This window comes from Rhincodon typus, chromosome 8 (assembly GCF_021869965.1).
Source record: "Rhincodon typus isolate 14 chromosome 8, sRhiTyp1.1, whole genome shotgun sequence".
Lineage (NCBI taxonomy): Eukaryota > Metazoa > Chordata > Chondrichthyes > Orectolobiformes > Rhincodontidae > Rhincodon > Rhincodon typus.
Window position 1 is genome coordinate 80,341,252 of NC_063339.1, and position 20,674 is coordinate 80,361,925.

A 20,674-nucleotide genomic window follows, 5' to 3' on the forward strand; every position below is an offset into this window, starting at 1 on the left:
ATTTGTGGGACAAATAAGCTTTGCCTTGTGCTGGAGCATTCCATAAGAGACTTCTGTCCATGCCTGATTTGTAAAACTATAATTGCAGCAATTGAACTGGGCTTACTGCTTAACAACTCATACTAGGAAGTAAACAATTTACATTTGTATAGATTAATTCATTAATTCATAATTCACATAGATTAACTTACACAATATTTATTGACTTGCAAAGACGTTTTTCCTTCTTGTTGCAAGATAACTGCCATAGTGCGTTAGTGGATTCGCTGTGCTTCAGAATTTGATGAATGTACGTTTGTTTCAATCATGTCACGTAGTAAATTTCATCAAAAATATTAAAAATCATTTATTCTGTTTTTCTTAATTTTTTTCAGCCTCGAGTAGTAGCAGGGTTCAGAGGCACAGTGCGTTATGCATCAATCAATGCGCACAAAAACCGGGTAAGTAAAAATGTCTTGTTGGAAGGTTAATGCATGCAGAATACCAACTGAACCACATAATGAAGTACAGATGGTTTTATGTTTTAATTCCTCTTTCCCGCACCTCCCCCCCCACCCCACACCACCACCACCACCACCACCGTTATTGTGGTATTATTAAAATCAGTACCAACTTGCTCATTGATTTCATCTATCCTAAAACACAGATGAACTGTAGCATTTATTACTTGGTGGAAATGCAAGTAGAATGCCAAAACCCTGGATACAGGTATTTCCTGTTCCATTCTGGAAGCAGAATGCCCTTTTCCCATTTTATGAGCCAACAAATCACTGTCTACTGCCTGTAGATCGATTTTCAGCAGTGGTTGGAAGAACTATGGCCAGAAATTCATTTTAATCTGCAAGAACAACATTCATAAAATTCCATTTATTCTCATTTAAGGGCCGTGTGTAAAAGTGAACTCCAAGGTTTTTGGTCTAAAACGTGATTTTCAATGCACCTCATGTAAGGTTGACCCTGTTTTATGCAGAGATTAAAGCTCAAACATTTCAGAACCTAAGTGTAATCCTGGAAATGATGATTTGGTTTCATTGTACATGCCTGCAGTTCATAAAGTTGTAAAATCAATAACTGTTTGTTTGATAATTGATATGAATGAAATGTATATAGCTTGGAAAATTATAAAAACAAGCATTGAATAATTAATATGAACTTTTTAAATGTGTGGATTTTTACTTTATTAACCTGTGATAGTCTTTCTTGCATTTTACATCAGTTCAAATCAAGTATGTCTACCAAACTGTCAAATTACCCATGTAAGAGTCTGCTTTTTACCTAAAAAAAAAAAAAAAATTGATCTCAAAGATTTGACTTTCATGCATGTATGTGTGGCAGAAGTTCATGTGGAAAATGATTCTGGTGTCTGTTTGCTGACTGCATTTTTAAAAGTTGCGCCATCTCAACTGATTTTTATTTTCTGTCTCTGCAACACTTATATTGGGAACTGGATATTTGATAAATGACCAATTCTTTTAATTTGTTCTCAGGATATAGCCAATGCTGACGAGGCCAGGTTTATTTATCATCCCTCCATATCCTGAAAAGGTGGATTAGCACTGCAGTTCATTTGGCAGTGGTGCTTCTACATTTGTATTAAGTAGGGAATGTAACTAAACAGTGGCTGTTCAGGTTGGTGTGTGACATGGAAGTGATGGTGTTCAAGATACTGATCTTATCTTTCTTGGTGACAGAGTTGCTAGGCCAGGAGGTGCTATGGAAATAATTCCATTAACATCAGCATATATAATGTAGCTATGTTACACCAGAGTTTTAGGTATTTTTATTCGTTAACCAGATTTGAGCATTGTTGTTAAAACCAGCATTTATTGCCCATCCCTGATTGCCCTTGAGAAGGCGGTGTGTGCCACCTAAAACCTTCACAGTCCACTTGGTGTGTAAGTGAACCAAGATAGCTGTTAGGAAGTGACTTCCAGGATATTGACCCAGCAACGGTGAAGGAATAATGAGGAAGGGTCACTGGCCCGAAACGTTAACTGTTTTCTCCTTCACAGATGCTGCCAGACCAGCTGAGTTTTTCCAGCAACTTTATTTTTGTTCCTGATTTACAGCATCTGCAGTTCTTTTGGTTTTTATTAAGAAATAATGATGTAGCTGCAAGTCAGGATGGTGAGATACTGGAGTGGAGCTTGTCCTGCTAACTGGTAGGAGTTGGAGATTTCAAAGGTTCTAACAAAAGACTGCTATTGACTTGCTGTAGAATATGCATGCTGAAGGTATTGAAAAAAAGTGGTGGAGGAAATGGTTGGTTCAAGATGATGAATAAAATATTGATCGAGTAAACTATTTTGTTGTGAATAGTGTCAAGCTTCTTGGGTCCAGTGACCCTTCCTCATTATTCCTTCACCGTTGCTGGGTCAATATCCTTCTTGAATGCTGTTGGAGCTGCACTCATTCATCAAAACTATGACTTATGCTTTGCAGCTGATGAACAGACTTTAGAAATTGGGAAGTGAATTACTTGCTGCAGAATTCTTAGCCTCTGACCCACTGTAGTAGCTGCAACATTTATAAGGCTAGTCCAGTTCAGTTTCTTGTCAGTGGCACCCCACAGGGTGGTGTTAGGGGATTCTGCATCAATAATATAGTTTGAACATCTTGGGCAAATTGTTGGATTTTCTCTTGTTGGAGATGGCCATTGCCTGATGCTTCTGTACTGTGCTGTGACTGTTACTTGCCTTTATCAGTTGTTGCAGAATTACAAGAGCATGGGGGTATTTTGAAGCTGTACAGAACTTTGGTTAGGCCATAGCTGGAGTACTGAAGCAGTTCTGACCTCCACATTACAGGAAGGATGTGATTACATTGGAGGGAGTGCAAAAGAGATGTTGCTTGGGAGGGGCTGTTTTCTTTGCAACAAAGAAGATTTGAGGGGGAACCCTGATAGAAGTTTATAAGATTATGAGGGGCGTAGATAGGGTGAATAGAAAGCAGCTGTTACCCATAATTGAAGGGTCAGTAAATAAGGGGCATTAATTTAAAGTGAAAGACAGCAGGTTTGGAGGAAATGTGATGAAAAACTGTTTCACTTAGAAGTTAGTGCGAATCTGGAATGCACAGCCAGGGAAGGCAGTTGAGGCAGTAAACCTCAGAAACTTTAAGGAGTACTTGGATGAGCACTTGAAGTTGAATAATATTCAAGGCTGTGGGCCTAGTGCAGGAAAGTGGGACTAATGTAGGTAGTGGTATATTTTTGGCAGTGCAGAGTTTAAGGGCCAAAGGCCCTCTTCTGAACTATATGATTCAATGCAATTTTTAAGCCTGAATGTTGCCTTGCTGAATTTAGGTATGCGGGGGTGAGGTGTTGGCTTAGTATTATCATTGCTGGATGTTAAGCCAGAGACCCAGATAATGTCCCAAGGGCCCAGGTTTGAATTGCACCATCTACCATGGTGGGATTTGAATTTTTAAAAAAATCTGGAATTATAATGTTGATCATGATTCCATCATCAATTGTCAGAAAAACCCATCTGGTTCACTAATGCCCTTTTAGGGAAGGAAACTTCCATCCTTACTTGGCATGGCCTACATGTGACTGCAGACCCACAGCAATGTGGTTGACTTTTAACTGCCCTCTGGGCAGTTAGGTATAGGCAATAAATGCTGGCCTAACCAGTGATGCCCTCATCCCATGAATGAATTTTAAAAGAAAACACTCGAGTATCTGAATTACAAGTGTACTGAATACTGTAATTGTCAGCGAACATCCCATTTTAAACCTAACAAAGGAACCATAGTCATTGACGATACAACTGAAATTGATTGAGCTTAGGACATTACTTTTGAAGATTCCTGCATGTGATGTCCAGAGTCTGACCTGTTTGATCTCCAATGACCATAACCAGCTTCATTGTTCTAAATAATACTCAAACCAGTGGAGATTTTTCACCCCAATTCCCATTTACTCAAATTGTATTAGAACTTCCATATGCCACACTGTCAAATGCTGCCTTGATGTCAGGAAGGAGGATGTGCTAGAAATTTTGAAAAACATGAGGATAGATAAGTCAGAGATAGTAGGAACTGCAGATGCTGGGGAATCCGAGACAACAAGGTGCAGAGCTGGATGAACACAGCAGGCTAAGCAGCATCATAGGAGCAGAAAGGCTGACGTTTCGGGCCTAGACCCTTCATCAGATAAGTCCCCTGGGCCACATGGGATATACCCAAGGTTTCTACAGGAAGCGAGGGAAGAGATTGCTGCCCCTTTGGCAATGATCTTTGCGTCCTCACTGTCCACTGGAGTAGTACCAGATGATTGGAGGGTGGAAAGTGTCAATCCCTTGTTCAAGAAAGGGAATAGAGATAATCCTGGGGATTACAGACCGGTCAGTTTTACTTCTGTGGTGGGCAAATTATTAGAGAGGATTCTGAGAGATAGTATTTATGATTATTTGGAAAGGCATAGTTTGATTAGAAATAGTCGTCAAGGCTTTGAGGGGGGCAGGTCATGCCCCACAACCCTTATTGAATTCGTTGAGGATGTGACAAAACACATTGAAGGCAGAGCAGTGGATGTAGTGTATATGGATTTTAGCAAAGCATTTGATAAGGTTCCACATGGTAGGCTCATTCAGAAAGTAAGGAGGCATGGGATTCAGGGAAATTTGGCTGTCTGGATACAAAACTGGCTGTCCAATAGAAGACAGAGGGTGGTAGTAGATGGAAAGTATTCAGCCTGGAGCTCGGTGACCAGTGGTGTGCTGCAGGGATCTGTTCTGGGACCTCTGCTCTTTGTGATCTTTATAAATGACTTGGATGAGGAAAAGGAAGGGTGAGTTTGTAAATTTGTCAATGACACGAAGGTTGGTGGAGTTGTGGACAGCGTTGGAGGGCTGTTGTAGGTTGCAGCGGGACATTGACAGGATGCAGAGCTAGGCAAAGAAGTGGCAGGTGGAATTGAACCCAGAAAAGTGTGAAGTGATTCATTTTGGAAGGTTGAATTTGAATGCCGAATACAGGGTAAATGGCAGGATTCTCGGCAGTGTGGAGGAACAGCGGGATCTAGGGGTCCACGTCCATAGATCCCTCAAAGTTGCTACCCAAGTTGATAGGGTTGTAAAGAAGGCGTATGGTTGTTGGCTTTCCTTGGCAGAGAAATTGAGTTTAAGAGCCGCGAGGTTATGCTACAGCTCTATAAAACTCTGGTTAGACCGCACTTGGAATATTGTGTTCAGTTCTGGTCACCTCATTATAGGAAAGATGTGGAAGCTTTAGAGGGGGTGCAGAGGAGATTTACCAGGATGCTGCCTGGACGAGAGGGCAAGTCCAATGAGAAAAGGCTGAGGGAGCCAAGGCTTTTTTTCATTGGAGCGAAGAAGGATGAGAGGTGACTTGATACAGAGGTGTATAAGATGACAAGAGGCAAAGATAGAGTAGATAGCCAGAGACTTTTTCCCAGGGCGGAAATGACTATTACGAGGCGGCATAATTTTAAGGTGATTGGAGGAAGGTATAGGGGAGATGTCAGAGGTGGGTTCTTCACATAGAGAATGGTGAGAGTGTGGAATCCGCTGCTGGCAGTGGTAGTGGAGTCAGATACTTTAGAGACTTTTAAGCGACTGTTGGGTAGGCACATGGAGGATAGTTAAATGTAGGGTATGCAGGGCAGTTTGATCTTAGTAGGATAATAGGTCGCCACAACATTGTGGGCCGAAGGGCCTGTACCGTGCTGTACTGTTCTATGTTCTATGTCAAATGCAATCAGTTTCACCTCTCCTCCGAAATTAAACTCTTCTGCCCATGTTTGGGTTCTGGAGCCATGGTCTTGGCAGAATGCAATCTGACTATTGATAAACAGGTTATTTCTGAGTATGTGCTTTACCCCATTACTTTTCTGATGAGGGAAGATTGAGGCAGTAATTGGCTGAACTGGATTGTCCGGCTTTTTGTGCACAGGACATAATTGGAAATACCGTAAAACCATAAGATATGGGAGCACAATTAAGCCATTCAGCTCATCAGGTTTGCTCCGTCAATTAGTCATGACTAATATGTTTCTTAACCCCATTCTCCTGCCTTCTTCCTATAATCTTTAATCCCTTTACTAATCAAGAACCTATTAATCTGTCTTAAATACACTGAAGGCAATGGACGCCAAGTCAATGAGTTCCACTACCCTTTGACTGAAGAAATTCTTCCTCATCTCAGTTCTTAAAGGGTCATCCCATCACTTTGAGGCTGTACCCTCAGGTCCTAGCATCTCCTACTAGTGGAAACATCATCTCCTCATCCACTCTATCCAGGCCTCTCGGTATTCTATAAACTTCCCTCATCATTGAGTGTGTGCCAGCATTATTGCTTCACTGGAACTGGCTAAGACTGCTGTTAGTTTTGAGTGCACAGGATTTTACAGTAGGTTGTTGCCGGATCTTTTTCCTTGACTTTCGCTATGTCCAACTGTTTTCTGATATCATATGGAGTGAACTGAATTGGCCAGAAATTGGCATCTGTGATGCTTGGGACTAGAGTTGGATTATCTTTTTGGTACTTCTAGCTAAACATGGATGCAAATGCCTCAGCCGGGTTATCTACACAAACCTCTGCCCTCGTTGCTGATAAGGACGTTTGTAGAGCCGTCCCTTCCTCCTATTTACTTTATTGTCCATTGCCATTTGTGGCCGGAGTAGCAGGTTTCTAGAACTTTTGTTAGTTGTGTTAGTTGTGCGATGGCTTATATCTGTCTATCACTGCCGCTTCTGCTATTTACTATGCATGTATTCTGTGTTGTAGCTTCAGGATGACATCTCATTTTTAAGTGTCTTCGCTACTGCACCAGTAGCCCCTCCTAGAATCAGGATCAAGACAAATCCCAAGTCATTTTATATGTATATTAGGAGCAAGAGGGTAACTAGGGAAAGGGTAGGTCCACTCAGAAGCCAAGGACTTTGTGTGGAGCCAGAGGAAGTGGGTGAGGTCCTTTAATGAGTACTTCACATCAGTATTCAGCGAGAAGAAAGACATGGATGATTAGTTTAGAGATGAATTTGTTGATATAGTAAGGCATGTCGATATTAAAGAGCAGGAGCTGTTGGGTGCCTTAAGAACACATTTTAGATAAACAAGTCCTCAGGGTCTGATGGGATCCATCACAGGATACTGAAGGAGGCAAAGGAGGAGATTGCTGGGGCCTTTACAGAGATATTTTTATCCTCTTTAGCCCCAGGCGAGGTCCATGAAGACTGGAGAATAGCCAATGTTGATGCATTGTTCAAGAATGGCAACATGGATAATCTAGGAAATTATAGGCCGTTGAACGTTACATCAGTGGTAGGAAGTTATTGCAGAAGTTTTGTAGAGACAGGATTTACTTGCATTTGGAGAAGAATGTACTCATTAGGGATAGTCGGCATGAATTTGAGGTCTGGTCTCTCAACTTTGATTAAGTTTTTTGAGAAAGGGATGAAGATGATTGAGGGGAAAGCAGTGGATGTTGTCTACATGAACTTTACTAAAGCATTTGACAAGATCCCTCATGGTAGGCTGGTCCAGGAGATTAAGTCACATGGGGATCCATGGTAAGTTGGCAAGTTAAGTGCAAAATTAGCTTGGCCATAGAAGGCAGAGGGTAGTTAACGGTCATTGTTTTTCTGACTGGTGGTCTGCAAGAATGAGTGCTGGGACGCCTGTTGATTTGGCTGTGATATAATTAAGTTTGCAGATGACATGAACATTGGTGGAGGTGTGGATAGTGAAGAAAGATATCAAAGGATGCAGCAGGATATAGATCAGCTGGAAAGTTGGGTAAAGAAATGGTAGATGGAGTTTAATCTGGGCAAGTGTGAGGTGATGCATTTTGGTACGTCAAAGCAAGAGGCAAGTATACTGTAAAGTTAAGTGCCCTCAGGAGCATTGATATACAGAGGAAACTTGGGGTTTAAGTCCATAGCTTCCTTAAAGTGACAAGAAATGGATAAGGTGGCGATGAAGGCATATGGCATACTTTCATTGGTCAGGGCATTGAGTGTAAAATTTGCCAAGTTATATTGCAGCTGTTTAAGACTTTTGTCAGGCCGTATTTGGAGTACTGTATGCAGTTCTGGTCACTGCACCCTGGGAAGGATGTGGAGACTATGGAGAGGGTGCAGGAGAGTTTTGCCAGGATATTGCCTGGATTGGAGTGTGTTAACTTTTAAGAAGAGGTTCATCAAACTTGTATTGTTTTGCTAGAAAGTTAGAGGCTGAGGGTCGACCTGCAAGAAGTATATAAAATTGAGAGGCATGGATAGCGTGGATAGTCGAACTCTTTCCAGGATGGAAGTGTCAAATACTAGAGGACATAAGTTTAAGGTGAGAGGGGGAAAGTTTAAAGGAGATGTTGCAAATTAGGGTGGAATGCTGGCTCTGTGATTAGCACTACCACCTCACAACACCAAGGACCCCAGGTTCGATTCCACTCTCGGGTGACTGTCTGTGTGGAGTTTGCACGTTTTCCTCGTGTCTGCGTGAGTTTCCTCCCGCAGTCCAAAGATGTGCAGGTTGGATGATTGGCCATGGGAAACACAAGTCGCATGGGGTCCAGGGTGTACTAGCTAGATGGATAGAGAACTGGCTGGGCAACAGGAGACGGAGTTGTAGTGGAAGAGAGTTTCTCAAAACGGAGAACTGTGACCAGTGGTGTTCCACAGGGATCCGTGTTGGGACCACAGTTGTTTGTGATGTACATAAATGATCTGGAGGAAGGTATAGATGGTCTGATTAACAAGTTTGCAGATGACACTAAGATTGGTGGAGCAGCAGATAGTGAAGGGGACGGTCGGAGAATGCAGCAGAATATAGATAGATTGGAGAGTTGGGCGGAGAAATGGCAGGTGGAGTTCAATCCAGGCAAATGCGAGGTGATGCATTTTGGAAGATCCAATTCAAGAGCGAACTGCACGGTAAATGGAAAATCCCTGGGGAAAATTGATGCACAGAGAGATCTGGGTGTTCAGGTCCATTGTACCCTGAAGGTGGCAATGCAGGTCGATAGTGGTCAAGAAGGCATACGGCATGCTTCCATTCATCGGACGGGGTATTGAGTACAAGAGTTGGCAGGTCATGTTACAGTTGTATAAGACTTTGGTTCGACCACATTTGGAATACTGCATACGGTTTTGGTCGCCACATTACCAAAAGGATGTGGATGCTTTGGAGAGGGTGCAGAGGAGGTTCACCAGGATGTTGCCTGGTATGGAGGGTGCTAGCTATGAAGAGAGGTTGAGTAGATTAGGATTATTTACATTAGAAGGACGGAGGTTGAGGGGGGACCTGATTGAGGTCTACAAAATCATGAGAGGTATAGACAGGGTGGATAGCAAGAAGCTTTTTCCCAGAGTGGGGGACTCAATTACTAGGGGTCACGATTTCAAGGTGAGAGAGGAAAAGTTTAAGGGAGGTGTGCGTGGAAAGTTCTTTACGCAGAGGGTGGTGGGTGCCTGGAACGCGTTGTCAGAGGAGGTGGTAGAGGCGGGCACGATAGCGTCATTTAAGATGTATCTAGACAGATACATGAATGGGCAGGGAGCAGAGGGATACACATCCTTGGAAAATAGGCGACAGGTTTAGATAGAGGATCTGGATCGGTGCAGGCTTGGAGGGCTGAAGGGCCTGTTCCTGTGCTGTAATTTTCTTTGTTCTTTGTTCTTTGTTACAGGAATTGGGTAGGGGTGTTGGTATGGGTGGGATGGTCTTCAGAGCGTCGGTGTGGACTCAACGGGCCAAATGGCCTGCTTCCACACTGTAGGGATTCTATGATTCTATGCGCGAGGGAAGTTTCTTTTTAAACATAGAAGGTAGTAGTGGCTGAAATCTGCTGCCAGGGAAGGTGGTAGAAGCAGATGTGATAGCAAAGTTTGAGAGGCATTTAGACAGATGTGAACAGGCAGATGGTTTTGGTTTAGAGTGGCATCATGGTCAGTGCACACATGGTGGGCCGAAGAGCGTGTTCCTGTGCTGCTCTCTTTCATATTCTTTGATCTCGTGTCTTGATGATAATGCTTAAGTGAGTATCACACCATGAGATTACAGATTGTGGTGGAACATAGTTCTATTGTTGCTGATCGCTCACATGTCCATCTCTGAGCTGTTGAATCTGATCTCAGTCTATCCTATTTAACACAGTAGAGGTTGCCCTCAGTGTGAAGGTGACACTTCAACCCCACAAGGACTGTTTGAAAGGCAATCCTACCAGTGTTATGTCTACGTTTGGTTAGGGTTAGGAAAGAAGTCCCAGCCTATCCAGCCTGTCCTTTATAACTCAATCCCTCCATTCCTACCAACATCAGACAATGTAGGTGTTTCCTCCTTGTTGGTCCCCTCATCACTTGTTGCAGGTCCAGTCTGGCAGATATGCCCTACAGACCTCAACCATCTCAGGGTCCATTCAGTCCTTCTTCCAATGATGTTGAACATAGAGAAGTACTGATTTCTCAATTGAAGTTGGCAGGGCAGTAGGTTGTTCACAGTGAGAGATTTCCTTTTCCTGGTTTGACTTGATGCCGTGAGATTTCATGGGGTCGGGAGGCTGAGAATTCTCAGGGCAAAGCCTCGTGACTGTACACCACTGTCCAGGTCTGTTCTGGTGGTTGGACAGGGCTCATCAAGCGATGCTGATAAAGGAGACATTGCTGTAAGGTAACATGTACTGAATATGACTTTATACCTTGTTATCTGAGATTCTCCAGCATCTGCAGTTCCTACTATCTCTGAATATGACTCTGTCTGGCTGTTGCTTAATCAACGTATGAGACAAGTCTTCCAATTTTGACTTCAGTCTCCAGATGTTAGTGAAGAGGATTTTGTAAGGTTGACTGGGTAGGGTGTGCCCTTGTCATTCAGGTTTCTCAGTCTTGTCTTGCTTTTATTCTGTTTTGACTTTGCTGTAGTGGTTTAGTACAAATGTGTGGTTTCAGGGAGCAGTTAAGAATTAACCACGTTGCTGAGGTATTGAGCTCAGGTTGAATTCTAAGTGAAATATACAAGTGAATGCAATTTATTATTGCTAATCAGACAAATACTGTGCTCTGGAAGGTGTGGAGTTTGAGTTTTATTGGACGTCCAATCATCCAGGTACGTGGTGAATATTGCATTTCATTGCTGACCAGCTTTATTTGTTCTGGGTTGTGGGTTTCATTCGTTGGCAAGGCTGGTCTTTAAAACTGAATGTCCTCTGAAATGGCCAAATGAAACAGTTAAGAGTTAACTGTGTTGCCTTGACACTGGACCCTAGGCATAGGTCCGGACAGTTAGGGAGAGTGGAGTTCCTTCTTAGAAAGACATTACTGAATCACAGATTTTTCTGTTGTTCACATACCATATTGAGTCTTGTCATTGACAGTAGACTTCAAGGGACCTGCAGTTGAACCATTAATCACAGTGCTGTCAGCCTGTGTTCTGCGCTTAGAACAGGCTAAAACCGTGGCTACATTAATTATGTTTCTGAAGATTGGTGGCTCCCCCCTAAGGTGTTGGATGTTTAGCTATACCATGAGACAATATTCTAATGGTTTCCATGAAATCGAAATGAAATTTTCTCAGAGTGCAAAGTTATTTTGTGTCGTTTCTAAAGCAAGTAATTGTGTTCAGCGAGCATTAGTTTCAGATGCCCAGTAAAATAATTCATTTAACAAATGCAACAGGACAGCTCTGCTGTCAGAGGATGGCAATCAAGTTGCTTATTCAGTGTTGTTATTTTAGACAAAAGAGAGAAGATATTTGGAAATCAAATCCCATTGCACTCAATTATAATTATGTCCATGTGTTGACCATTGAAATTATATTTTTATACACTGCAGATTGCTCATGTGCTTAGTATATGAAGACAAGGGATATAGACCATTCTCCTCTCTTGAATCATAACCTTCATTAATGCTGTCAAACTGAGATGATTTAGTAATTATTTCCAATTTTACTCCACAATTCTATCTGGTTGGTTCATGGTAGATTTGATTTGATTTATTATTATCAGATATACCTAAGCACAGTGAAAAGTTTTTTGTTTTGCGTGCAATACAGACAGATCATAATAAATCGAGATCATAGGGTGATTGAATAGAGTGAGGAATGGAAAGTTACGGCTGCAAAGAAGGTGTACCAAAAGCAAGATCAACGTTAGATTTGAAATTTGAGAAGTGCATTCAGAAGTCTAATAACAGCAGGGAAGAAGCTGTCCTTGAACTGTTGGTATGTGTTTTAAGCTTTTGTATTTCTCCCTGATGGAAGAAGTTGGAAGATATTATAACCAGGTGGGAGGGGTCTCTGATGTTGGTTGCCTTTCCAAAGCATTGAGAAGTGTCAGTGGAGTCAATGGATGGAAGGTTGGCTTGTGTAATTGTCTGTGCGGTGTTAACAACTTTGTGGCTTCTTACGGTCCTGGGCAGAGCAGTTGCTGTACCAAGCAGTGATGCACTCAAAGAATGCTTTCTATGGTGCATCTGTAAAAGTTGGTGAAAGCCCAATGTGGACATGCTGTATTTCCAAAGCCTCCTGAGGAAGGAGATGTGTTATTGTGCCTTCTTGATGGGCACATCAACATGGGTGGTCCAGGACAGATTGTTAGTGATAGTCATTTGTCGGAATACTCTCAACCATCTCCACCGCAGCTCCACTGATGTAGATATGGGCATGCCCTCTTTGCTTCCTGAAGTTGATGATCGTCTCTTTTTAGTTTTGTTGACAGAGGGAAAGATTGTTGTCTTTATGCAGTGTCACCAAGTATTCTATCTCTTTCCTGTATTCTGTCTCATCATTGTTTCAGTAAATCAGTATTTTAAAACGCCAAGCATTTTGGATGCAGCTGACGTGGTAAGCTCTTTCTATTTCTGCTGTAACTGTCCAACTTATTTGCCAGTGCTAATAATTATTTATTGATGCGTAAAATGAATTGTCAAGAGACCAGAAGCCAGGAATTTAAATGAGCTCTTTTAGCAAGTTATTAGCTTGATTGATCGGCAGAAATGTATACACATAATTTTAAACTTGATTTCTGCTAATGAGATTTTTAAAAATGATCTGCAGAATCTCCCAGAGAGATATCAGTACAGATTGAGGATTTGGAAAGCATTAAACCTGCTTCCGGTTTATTGTAGTGCAGATTAGAATGCAGCAAAGTAAAATGAAATTTTTACATTTTGAGAGGTACAAAATGAAACTACAAAACTATACCACTGTGACAGTGAAGTATTGACCTTAATGTGTTCATTTTACTTTGCTGCATTCCAATCTGCACTACAATAAACAGGAAGCAGGTTTATGCTTTCCAAATCCTTGTCATTTGAAGAAGAAATTCTGTAATTGACCTTACAATCTGCAGGTTTACAATCTGCTTCCCCTATCACCCTATGCACTCCTAGGGTGTGCCTTTATTCGTTTGGTTGCTTCGTGATAACCTTAGGGAGAAGAAGAGCTATGTATGACTGCTCATCATAATATATTTATCTGCTAAAAATCCACAAATGAAGCTTCATGATCTTTACTTATTAAATCAAGGATTGATTTGATTTGATTTCTCAATAGTTCACTGCACTTCAGCAGACATGGCAATGTTTTCACTGATTATTCCTCTACCACCCTAGATACTCCCTCTTCTGTGAGGATTTTGTAACTTAATGGAAAATGTAAAATGGTTTAAATAACAGAAGTTGTTTAGAGAATATAGTTGTTCAATTCATTCTGTCTGTTCTAAAATATAATCATTAGTGGGGACTTGAAATACATGTAAAATTCCTGGGACTTGGAATTTACAGGAATTTTACATGTATGTAGTCAAATCATAGAATAGTACAGTACGGGAGGTCTTTTAGCTTATCAAGTCTGTTTTGTGAGCACTGCTGTTCATTCTGTTGCTCCACTCATCATATTTCTGTAACTTTTCTTCCCTTTAAAGTAGGGCAGCGCGGTGACTCAGTGGTTAGCACTGCTCCCTCACAGTACCAGGGACCCGGGTTTGATTTCACCCTTGGGTGACTGTCTGTGTGGAGTTTGCACATTCTCCTTGTGTCTGTGTGGGTTTCCTCCTACAGTCCAAAGATGTGCAGGCTAGGTGGATTGGCCATGCTAAATTGCCCATATTGTTCAGGGATGTGTGGGTTAGGTGGGTTACGGGCGTGGGTCTGGGTGGGATGCTCTGAGATTCGGTGTGGACTTATTGGGCTGAAGGGCCTGTTTCCACACTGTAGGGATTCTATGATTTATCCAATTAACTTTCAACGGGTACTATATCCTGCACTCTCCAAATTAGTGTGTTCCAAATCCAAATCAAGATCAAATTTTGAGATTTTGTTAAAAAAAGAACTTCCTCATGTTTACTTTGATCCGCTTTTCAAACACTTCAAATTTGTGCTCCTTGTTTGATCCTTTTGCCATTAGAAATAGTTACACTTTGTATTTAATCTATCGAAATTATTAAATGTTTTCAAACATCTCCATAAAATGCCCCTCTCTGCCTTTTTGTGCTCAACAGACAACAAACTCAGCATCTCCAGGCTCTGTCTGTTGTCAACACCACTGCTAGGTGGTGCAGTGACCTGCATGTGCATAAACATCGCTTTGTTGTGCCATGTCATGTAAACTGCTGGAACAAAGACGGTGTTGCCCATGTAATGACAAGCAGTCAAACTTGTGACCATTGGCTGTTTGTCAGTTTGTAAAATCCGTAGTCATTCTGTCTCCACCCAGAGTGGCATCAAGCAGACAGTCCACTTTTTTTCATAGTACGCTGAACAGTAACCTATGAGTCTGCATCTACACAAGACCAGATGATGAGCCTTATTGACACGTTCAATCCCTTGAGTCTTGGTCTTAATCCATCAGAGTGGAGAGTATTGCCTTCTGAGCTAAAAGTATAAGTATCTCCTAGTTATAGAAGTGCAATTGGTCAATTATTCTTTTGGAGTTTGGAGAAGCAGCTGCAATCCATGTAAAAGATTGGTTCAAATGCACCAAATCCACTTGAGGCCCGTTACTTCATAAATGCTGTAAAGAAAATGTTAGCAGGGCTGCTGTCCAGAGAGGTATCGGAGCATTTCTGAAGAGATCATTTTAGCTGAAGTAATTGGCACTACCTTTGCTGGCCATCATGGCATTGCCGAAGTTATTATAACTGCCATAGCCCATCCCTAGAGCTCGCTGGGTATATCTGTTCTGTAATCTCTTCAAAGCCTTCATGCCCATCCTAAAATGTGATGCATTAAATTGGACACCCTACTTCAATTAGTACAAAATTTATGATTCTTGAAGATTTAGCATTGCTTCCATACTCTTATACTCGCTAACTCTATTTGTAAAATCGAGTATCCCGTATGGTTTATTAATGGCTTTGTTAACCTGTACTGCCTCCTGTGAGATCAGGAGTGGGCCTAATAACTGATGGTTCTCCTCACTGCAATTTCATTTCCCTCACCTTGACCATCCTGATTGGCACAGATAGCCACCATATACTTATGCAGATCCTCAGAGCCTTTGGTGAATCCTTAAACCTACCTGTATATGAAGTCTTCAGTTTGCTAAATGATTTTGATTTTATCGAACATGGAGCATTTTGCATTGTTATCTTCTAAGATCAATTCAAGTAATAATACTTGATTTTCAAATTTTGATCTTTCAGTAGTGGAGACACAGTTATATCAATTGTTTGATAATCTTTTGGACCATAGCCTCATAACACATTAATGACTTGGAACAGCTTTCTACATTAAAAATGTGACTAGTCCATCAAGTTGAATCAAGCACTGAGTCCAAAGGACTTAATAATGCGGTATTACTGTGGTGGAAAGGAAGGAGGGAAAGCAAATTCTGCATTCCAGATTCTGATAGCCAAAGGCACATCCTTCCCATGTACTCAAAGATTTGCAGGTTGAGATTTGGCCTATTCCATCATGTGAAGACCCAAGGTAGAAACTTATGACCCTGAGTAGATGCTATTGTCAAGTCGAGGGTTAGATGACCACATCGGCATCATGTTTTGTTGGATAATGCTGCAGTGAAGTGCCTTAGATACTCTGGGAACAGACAAGTTCTTGTACAGCCTCAGAACTACTTCATAGTACCCATTAATCATCTATCAGTTAAGATAGCCATCAATAACTGAGTATCCAAGATTTAAGACATTATTGCATTGACATGCTATATAAATTTGTTTATCTATTGAGTGCAAATGCACCTGGATGAAGGTTTTATTGTACTCTAAGTTGTGTATAGTGGTTAAAATGGTAAACTAACCAAAGGAAAAATAGATGCTAGCACCTCTCTTCCTAATTAACTTTACCCATATTATCTACAACTGCGACTTTTGATCAAGTTAAATAAATAAACAGGATGGGAAATTAATAATAAAATGTATTTGCTTTAGTAAAATTACTTAGTAGTTCCTGTGCTATTAACTTCTGCTTTAAAAGATTTTCATTTTTAATCCAATTTAAATAAATTATTGTAGTGCACCTTTAACGATGCTTGTCCCACTGACCCCTCTATTGCACTCTGCAGTGCCAGATGTGATTATGGTTTATCCTAGTGCCACTTGTTTCTATAGCAACTGATTTGGGGCCTTTGGGGAAGATGCTGTGGGAGCAGAAAATGTGCAGCTGCAGTTCGCCAAGCTGACAAACCTGGCCAGCATTTTCTTTTTATGTTTAATGTTTCCCATTGGAAGAATTTCCAAATTCCTGTAACTGATGTGATAGTTACAGCATAGTTGATATCAAAGGCCACTTCAAATTTGGTTTATTAAGCTGTGGACAATGTGTACTTTTGTTTTTACAAACCCTTAAACAGCGAAATGACTTGTAAATAGACTTTATCTTTTGTTGGCCCATGTTGCTCATATTAAAAAAGAACTAATGACATGGTTTATCCAGCTTCCTGATAAATTTGAATTCTTCATGCTTACAGATCTGTTTTTTCAAAACAGGAAATGGGCCGACACGATGACCTTTGGTCCTTATTTTACATGTTGGTGGAGTTTGTGGTTGGGCAACTACCATGGAGGAAGATAAAGGACAAGGTATTTCTTAAAACAATAAACTGAAGTGCAGAAGTAGAATTCGGCATACGACTGAAAGGTTACAATGATTTCCATTCAGTTAATTACAGGTAGTTCTGCTGTAACGCGTGTTTCGTTAACGCGAACTGGCTGTAACATGATCGATGACGAGTGAACGCTGTTTGGATAAAGTGAACTTTCTGCTGTACAGGTATAACAATTTCCCTATAATGCGATTTTCTGTAGTGCAATCTTCTATAGCACGAGGTTACGCAAGAACGCAACTATCCCGTTATAGGAGAACTACCTGTACTTTCATAATGATTTAAGTGGAAGCAAGAACACAAAGTGCTGCATCAGGACATGTTGAGCTTATTGAGAACATTTCAGCTGATGATCGCATGAGGTACTTCGCAGTTGGTCTGATTTTTTTTTTTAACTGCGTGTCTCACAATGCCTTTCATCAGTAGAAGCCATCTGAATTAATAAGGTGTGATTAAACATACATGAGACTGAGGTTGAAGAGTCCAGTAGCAACAGCAGACTTGTATCTACTGGTATTCATATAAACAATCTGTTCTTTAATCTTCGAGTAATTCTGAGAACTCAAGATAAATCCTAAACTACAGCCAGTTATAGCATTTGTATTGTTAACTAGCTGAGTTAGTTAATGAGCATAGACTGGGGGCTAAACCTGGAACTTTTGGGTCTTAACCCACATACATGGATTCTGAATTGGCTGACTCTTAGAAGACGAAGGGTGGTAGTGGACGGAAAATATTCAACATGGTGCTCCATGTACGAATGGTGTACCACAAGGTTCTGTTCTGGGTCCTCTTCTATTTGTGATTTTTGTAGATTATTTGGATGTAGGAGTGGAAGGGTGGATTAGTAAGTTCGCGGACGATACGAAGGTGGGTCGAGTTGTGGACAGTGCGGAGGGCTGTTCTAGGTTACAAAGGGACATTGATAGGATGCAGAGCTGGGCTGAGAAGTGGCAGATGGAGTTTAACCCTGAAAAGTGTCAGGTGATTCATTTTGGAAGGACAAACTTGAAGGCAGAATACAGGGTTAACGGAAAGATTCTTGGCAGTGTGGAGGAGCAGAGGGATCTTGCGATTCATATTCACAGTTCCCTGAAAGCTGCCACCCAGGTGGATAGAGTTGTTAAGAAGGCATATGGTGCGTTAGCTTTCATTAATAGAGGGATTGAGTTCAGGAGCCATGAAGTTATGCTCCAGCTATACAAAAGCCTGGTTCGGCCACATCTGGAGTATTGTGTCCAGTTCTGACCGCCTCATTACAGGAAAGATGCGGAAGTGTTAGAAAAGGTACAGAGGAGATTTACCAGGATGTTGCCTGGAATGGAGGGAAGGTCTTACGAGGAAAGGTTGAGAGAGCTAGGGCTTTTCTTTTTAGAATGACGAAGGATGAGAGGTGACTTGATAGAGGTGTACAAAATGATCAGAGGTATAGACAGAGTGGACAGCCAGAGACTTTTTCCTAGGGTGGAGGTGGCTATTATGAGGGGGCATAGTATTAAAGTGAGTGGAGGTAGATATAGGGGAGATGTCGGAGGTAGGTTCTTTGCTCAGAGAGTGGTCGGGGCATGGAATGCATTGCTGGAGAGGGTAGTGGAGTCAGCCTCATTAGGGGCATTTAAGCAGCTATTAGATAGGCATATGGATGATAGTATAAGGTAGGGGTGGACGTTAGATTGACCTTAGAATTCGGGTAAAAGTTCGGCACAACATTGTGGGCCGAAGGGCCCATACTGTGCTGTACTGTTCTATGTTCTGTACTGTGTTAACTTTTTGAACCACCTGAAAAGAATGGGTTTTACTCTTAACTTAGCTGTGGACTTTCCATTAGTGAGAAATTATGGGTTTTGCTTAGTTTTTAAATCAATGTCACCTTTGTCAATGAAATGTAGTGTGATTTAGTGAGTATGGCAATGCGTATATATAATTAAACATCTTCCAATGTCGGTGCTGTTTAGCATTAGGGAACCCTTTAATGTACAAAAATAAAACGTCCTTCACAAATCTGTCATAGTCATTGCTAACTATATTGTATATATCTTATTGGGCCTTAAGTCCCTTAAACTACTATCTTTTCTGTGCTTGAATTAAGTGGGTTATCTTGTGTTTTAGATATCTTACTTTCAAAATCCTGCATGAGAAAAGGAATAGAACTAGACTATTGGGGAGGAGTCATATGAATGTACCAAATGAGTTAAAATGCTAGGAATATCAAAAGTAAAATGGCAAAACAGTAGTTAAACAGTGATAGTAGTTAGAAGGCTGCTAGACTATAATAGGTGTAGAATATCAGCCTGATCATGGAAAGACAGTTCGCACTTCTGGATAATTATTGAAAATTGAGGTGCCTTTTTTACATGGAAAGTGGCTAAAGTAACAAACTTAAGATGAAGAAACAGGTGTGTTGTTGTGAAGGCCTGGGTTCGATTCCACCATTGGGCACGGAGTCTGCACATTCTCCCATGTTTGTGTGGGTTTCATCCAGGTGCTCCGGTTTCCTCCCACTGTCCAAAGATGTGCCACGCTAAATTGGTGGATGGGCTATGCTAAATTGCCCATAGTGTCCAGAGATGTGCAGGCTAGGTGGATTAGCCATGGGAAATGCAGGGTTACAGGGATGGGGTGGGTCTGGTGGGATGTGCTTCAGCGGGTCGGTGTGGACTCAATGGGCCGAAAGGCCTGCTTCCACACTGGTGGGATTCGATGATGATTCTATGATTAATGTTTTTACGATTCCTAAAAGAAATGTTGCTCATGTGTGACCCTGTTTGCTTCCTGTGCAACACATTACTGTTTGCACACTTGTATAATTTGTGGCAAACTTTGGTTGTGATGTGGAAATATGGCAGCCAATTTACAGCCAGCTGTCACAAAGAGCAGTGTGATTTTAACCAGATAAACTCTTTAAATGGTGATGGCTGAATGATTAACATTGGGCTGGTTGGAGGGAGAACTGAACCCCTCTTGTAAAAAATGTCATAATATCTTTTACCTGGCCAACATCTCCAATGTGCTCCATGAACAATTAAACCTAACATTCGAAACTCATCACCTCCATCAATGCGACACTCCTTCAGTACTGGCGTTCAGGAGTGTCAACCGATGGACCTCGGGTTCCTGATGAGTAGCTTAAATCTACAAATTTTCAGAATGGGATTTGTGAAGCAACCTTGTCAACCACTGATGTGACACCTTTTATCATGAGAAACTAAATAAAAGAGCCACTAGCTATTATAAAACAAATGTGTATAAGCACCCTTTTGTTTGTTACTGAGACTTGAGTTATTAAGTAGGCTATCACCTGTTATTAGTTGATGTAGCGAAGAGACTGTAGCTGAAATTGATGATCTTAGCATTGTTAATTGGATTGTTGCGGATAAAACTTGTGTGCCTGTTACTTATGTTCTGGGTGTTCACAGGAACAAGTAGGTCTGATAAAAGAAAAATATGATCATCGCCTTATGTTGAAGCACCTTCCCCAAGAGTTTGCTTTATTTCTGGAACACGTTCTTTGTTTGGATTATTTCACAAAACCAGATTACCAGGTAAATGAATATAGTCTTGTACTGACTCATAATAAGCCCAGATCCACAGTTACTTTTGAGAAGTCTGATTTTCTCATCTAGTTTCTGAAAACTATTTGAAGAGTAACACTGCT

The 20,674-nt window shown here is 41.3% G+C and overlaps 1 protein-coding gene across 1 annotated transcript in view; it reads left to right on the plus strand.

Annotated features, from left to right (window-relative positions):
• LOC109917135 (tau-tubulin kinase 2) overlaps positions 1-20,674 on the plus strand; it is a 162,650-nt gene that overhangs the window by 55,531 nt on the left and 86,445 nt on the right. The window contains exons 6-8 of the mRNA XM_048600486.1: positions 375-440; positions 16,904-16,996; positions 20,436-20,561. Coding sequence (XP_048456443.1) covers positions 375-440; positions 16,904-16,996; positions 20,436-20,561 — 285 coding nt within the window. The remainder of the gene's footprint in view (positions 1-374; positions 441-16,903; positions 16,997-20,435; positions 20,562-20,674) is intronic.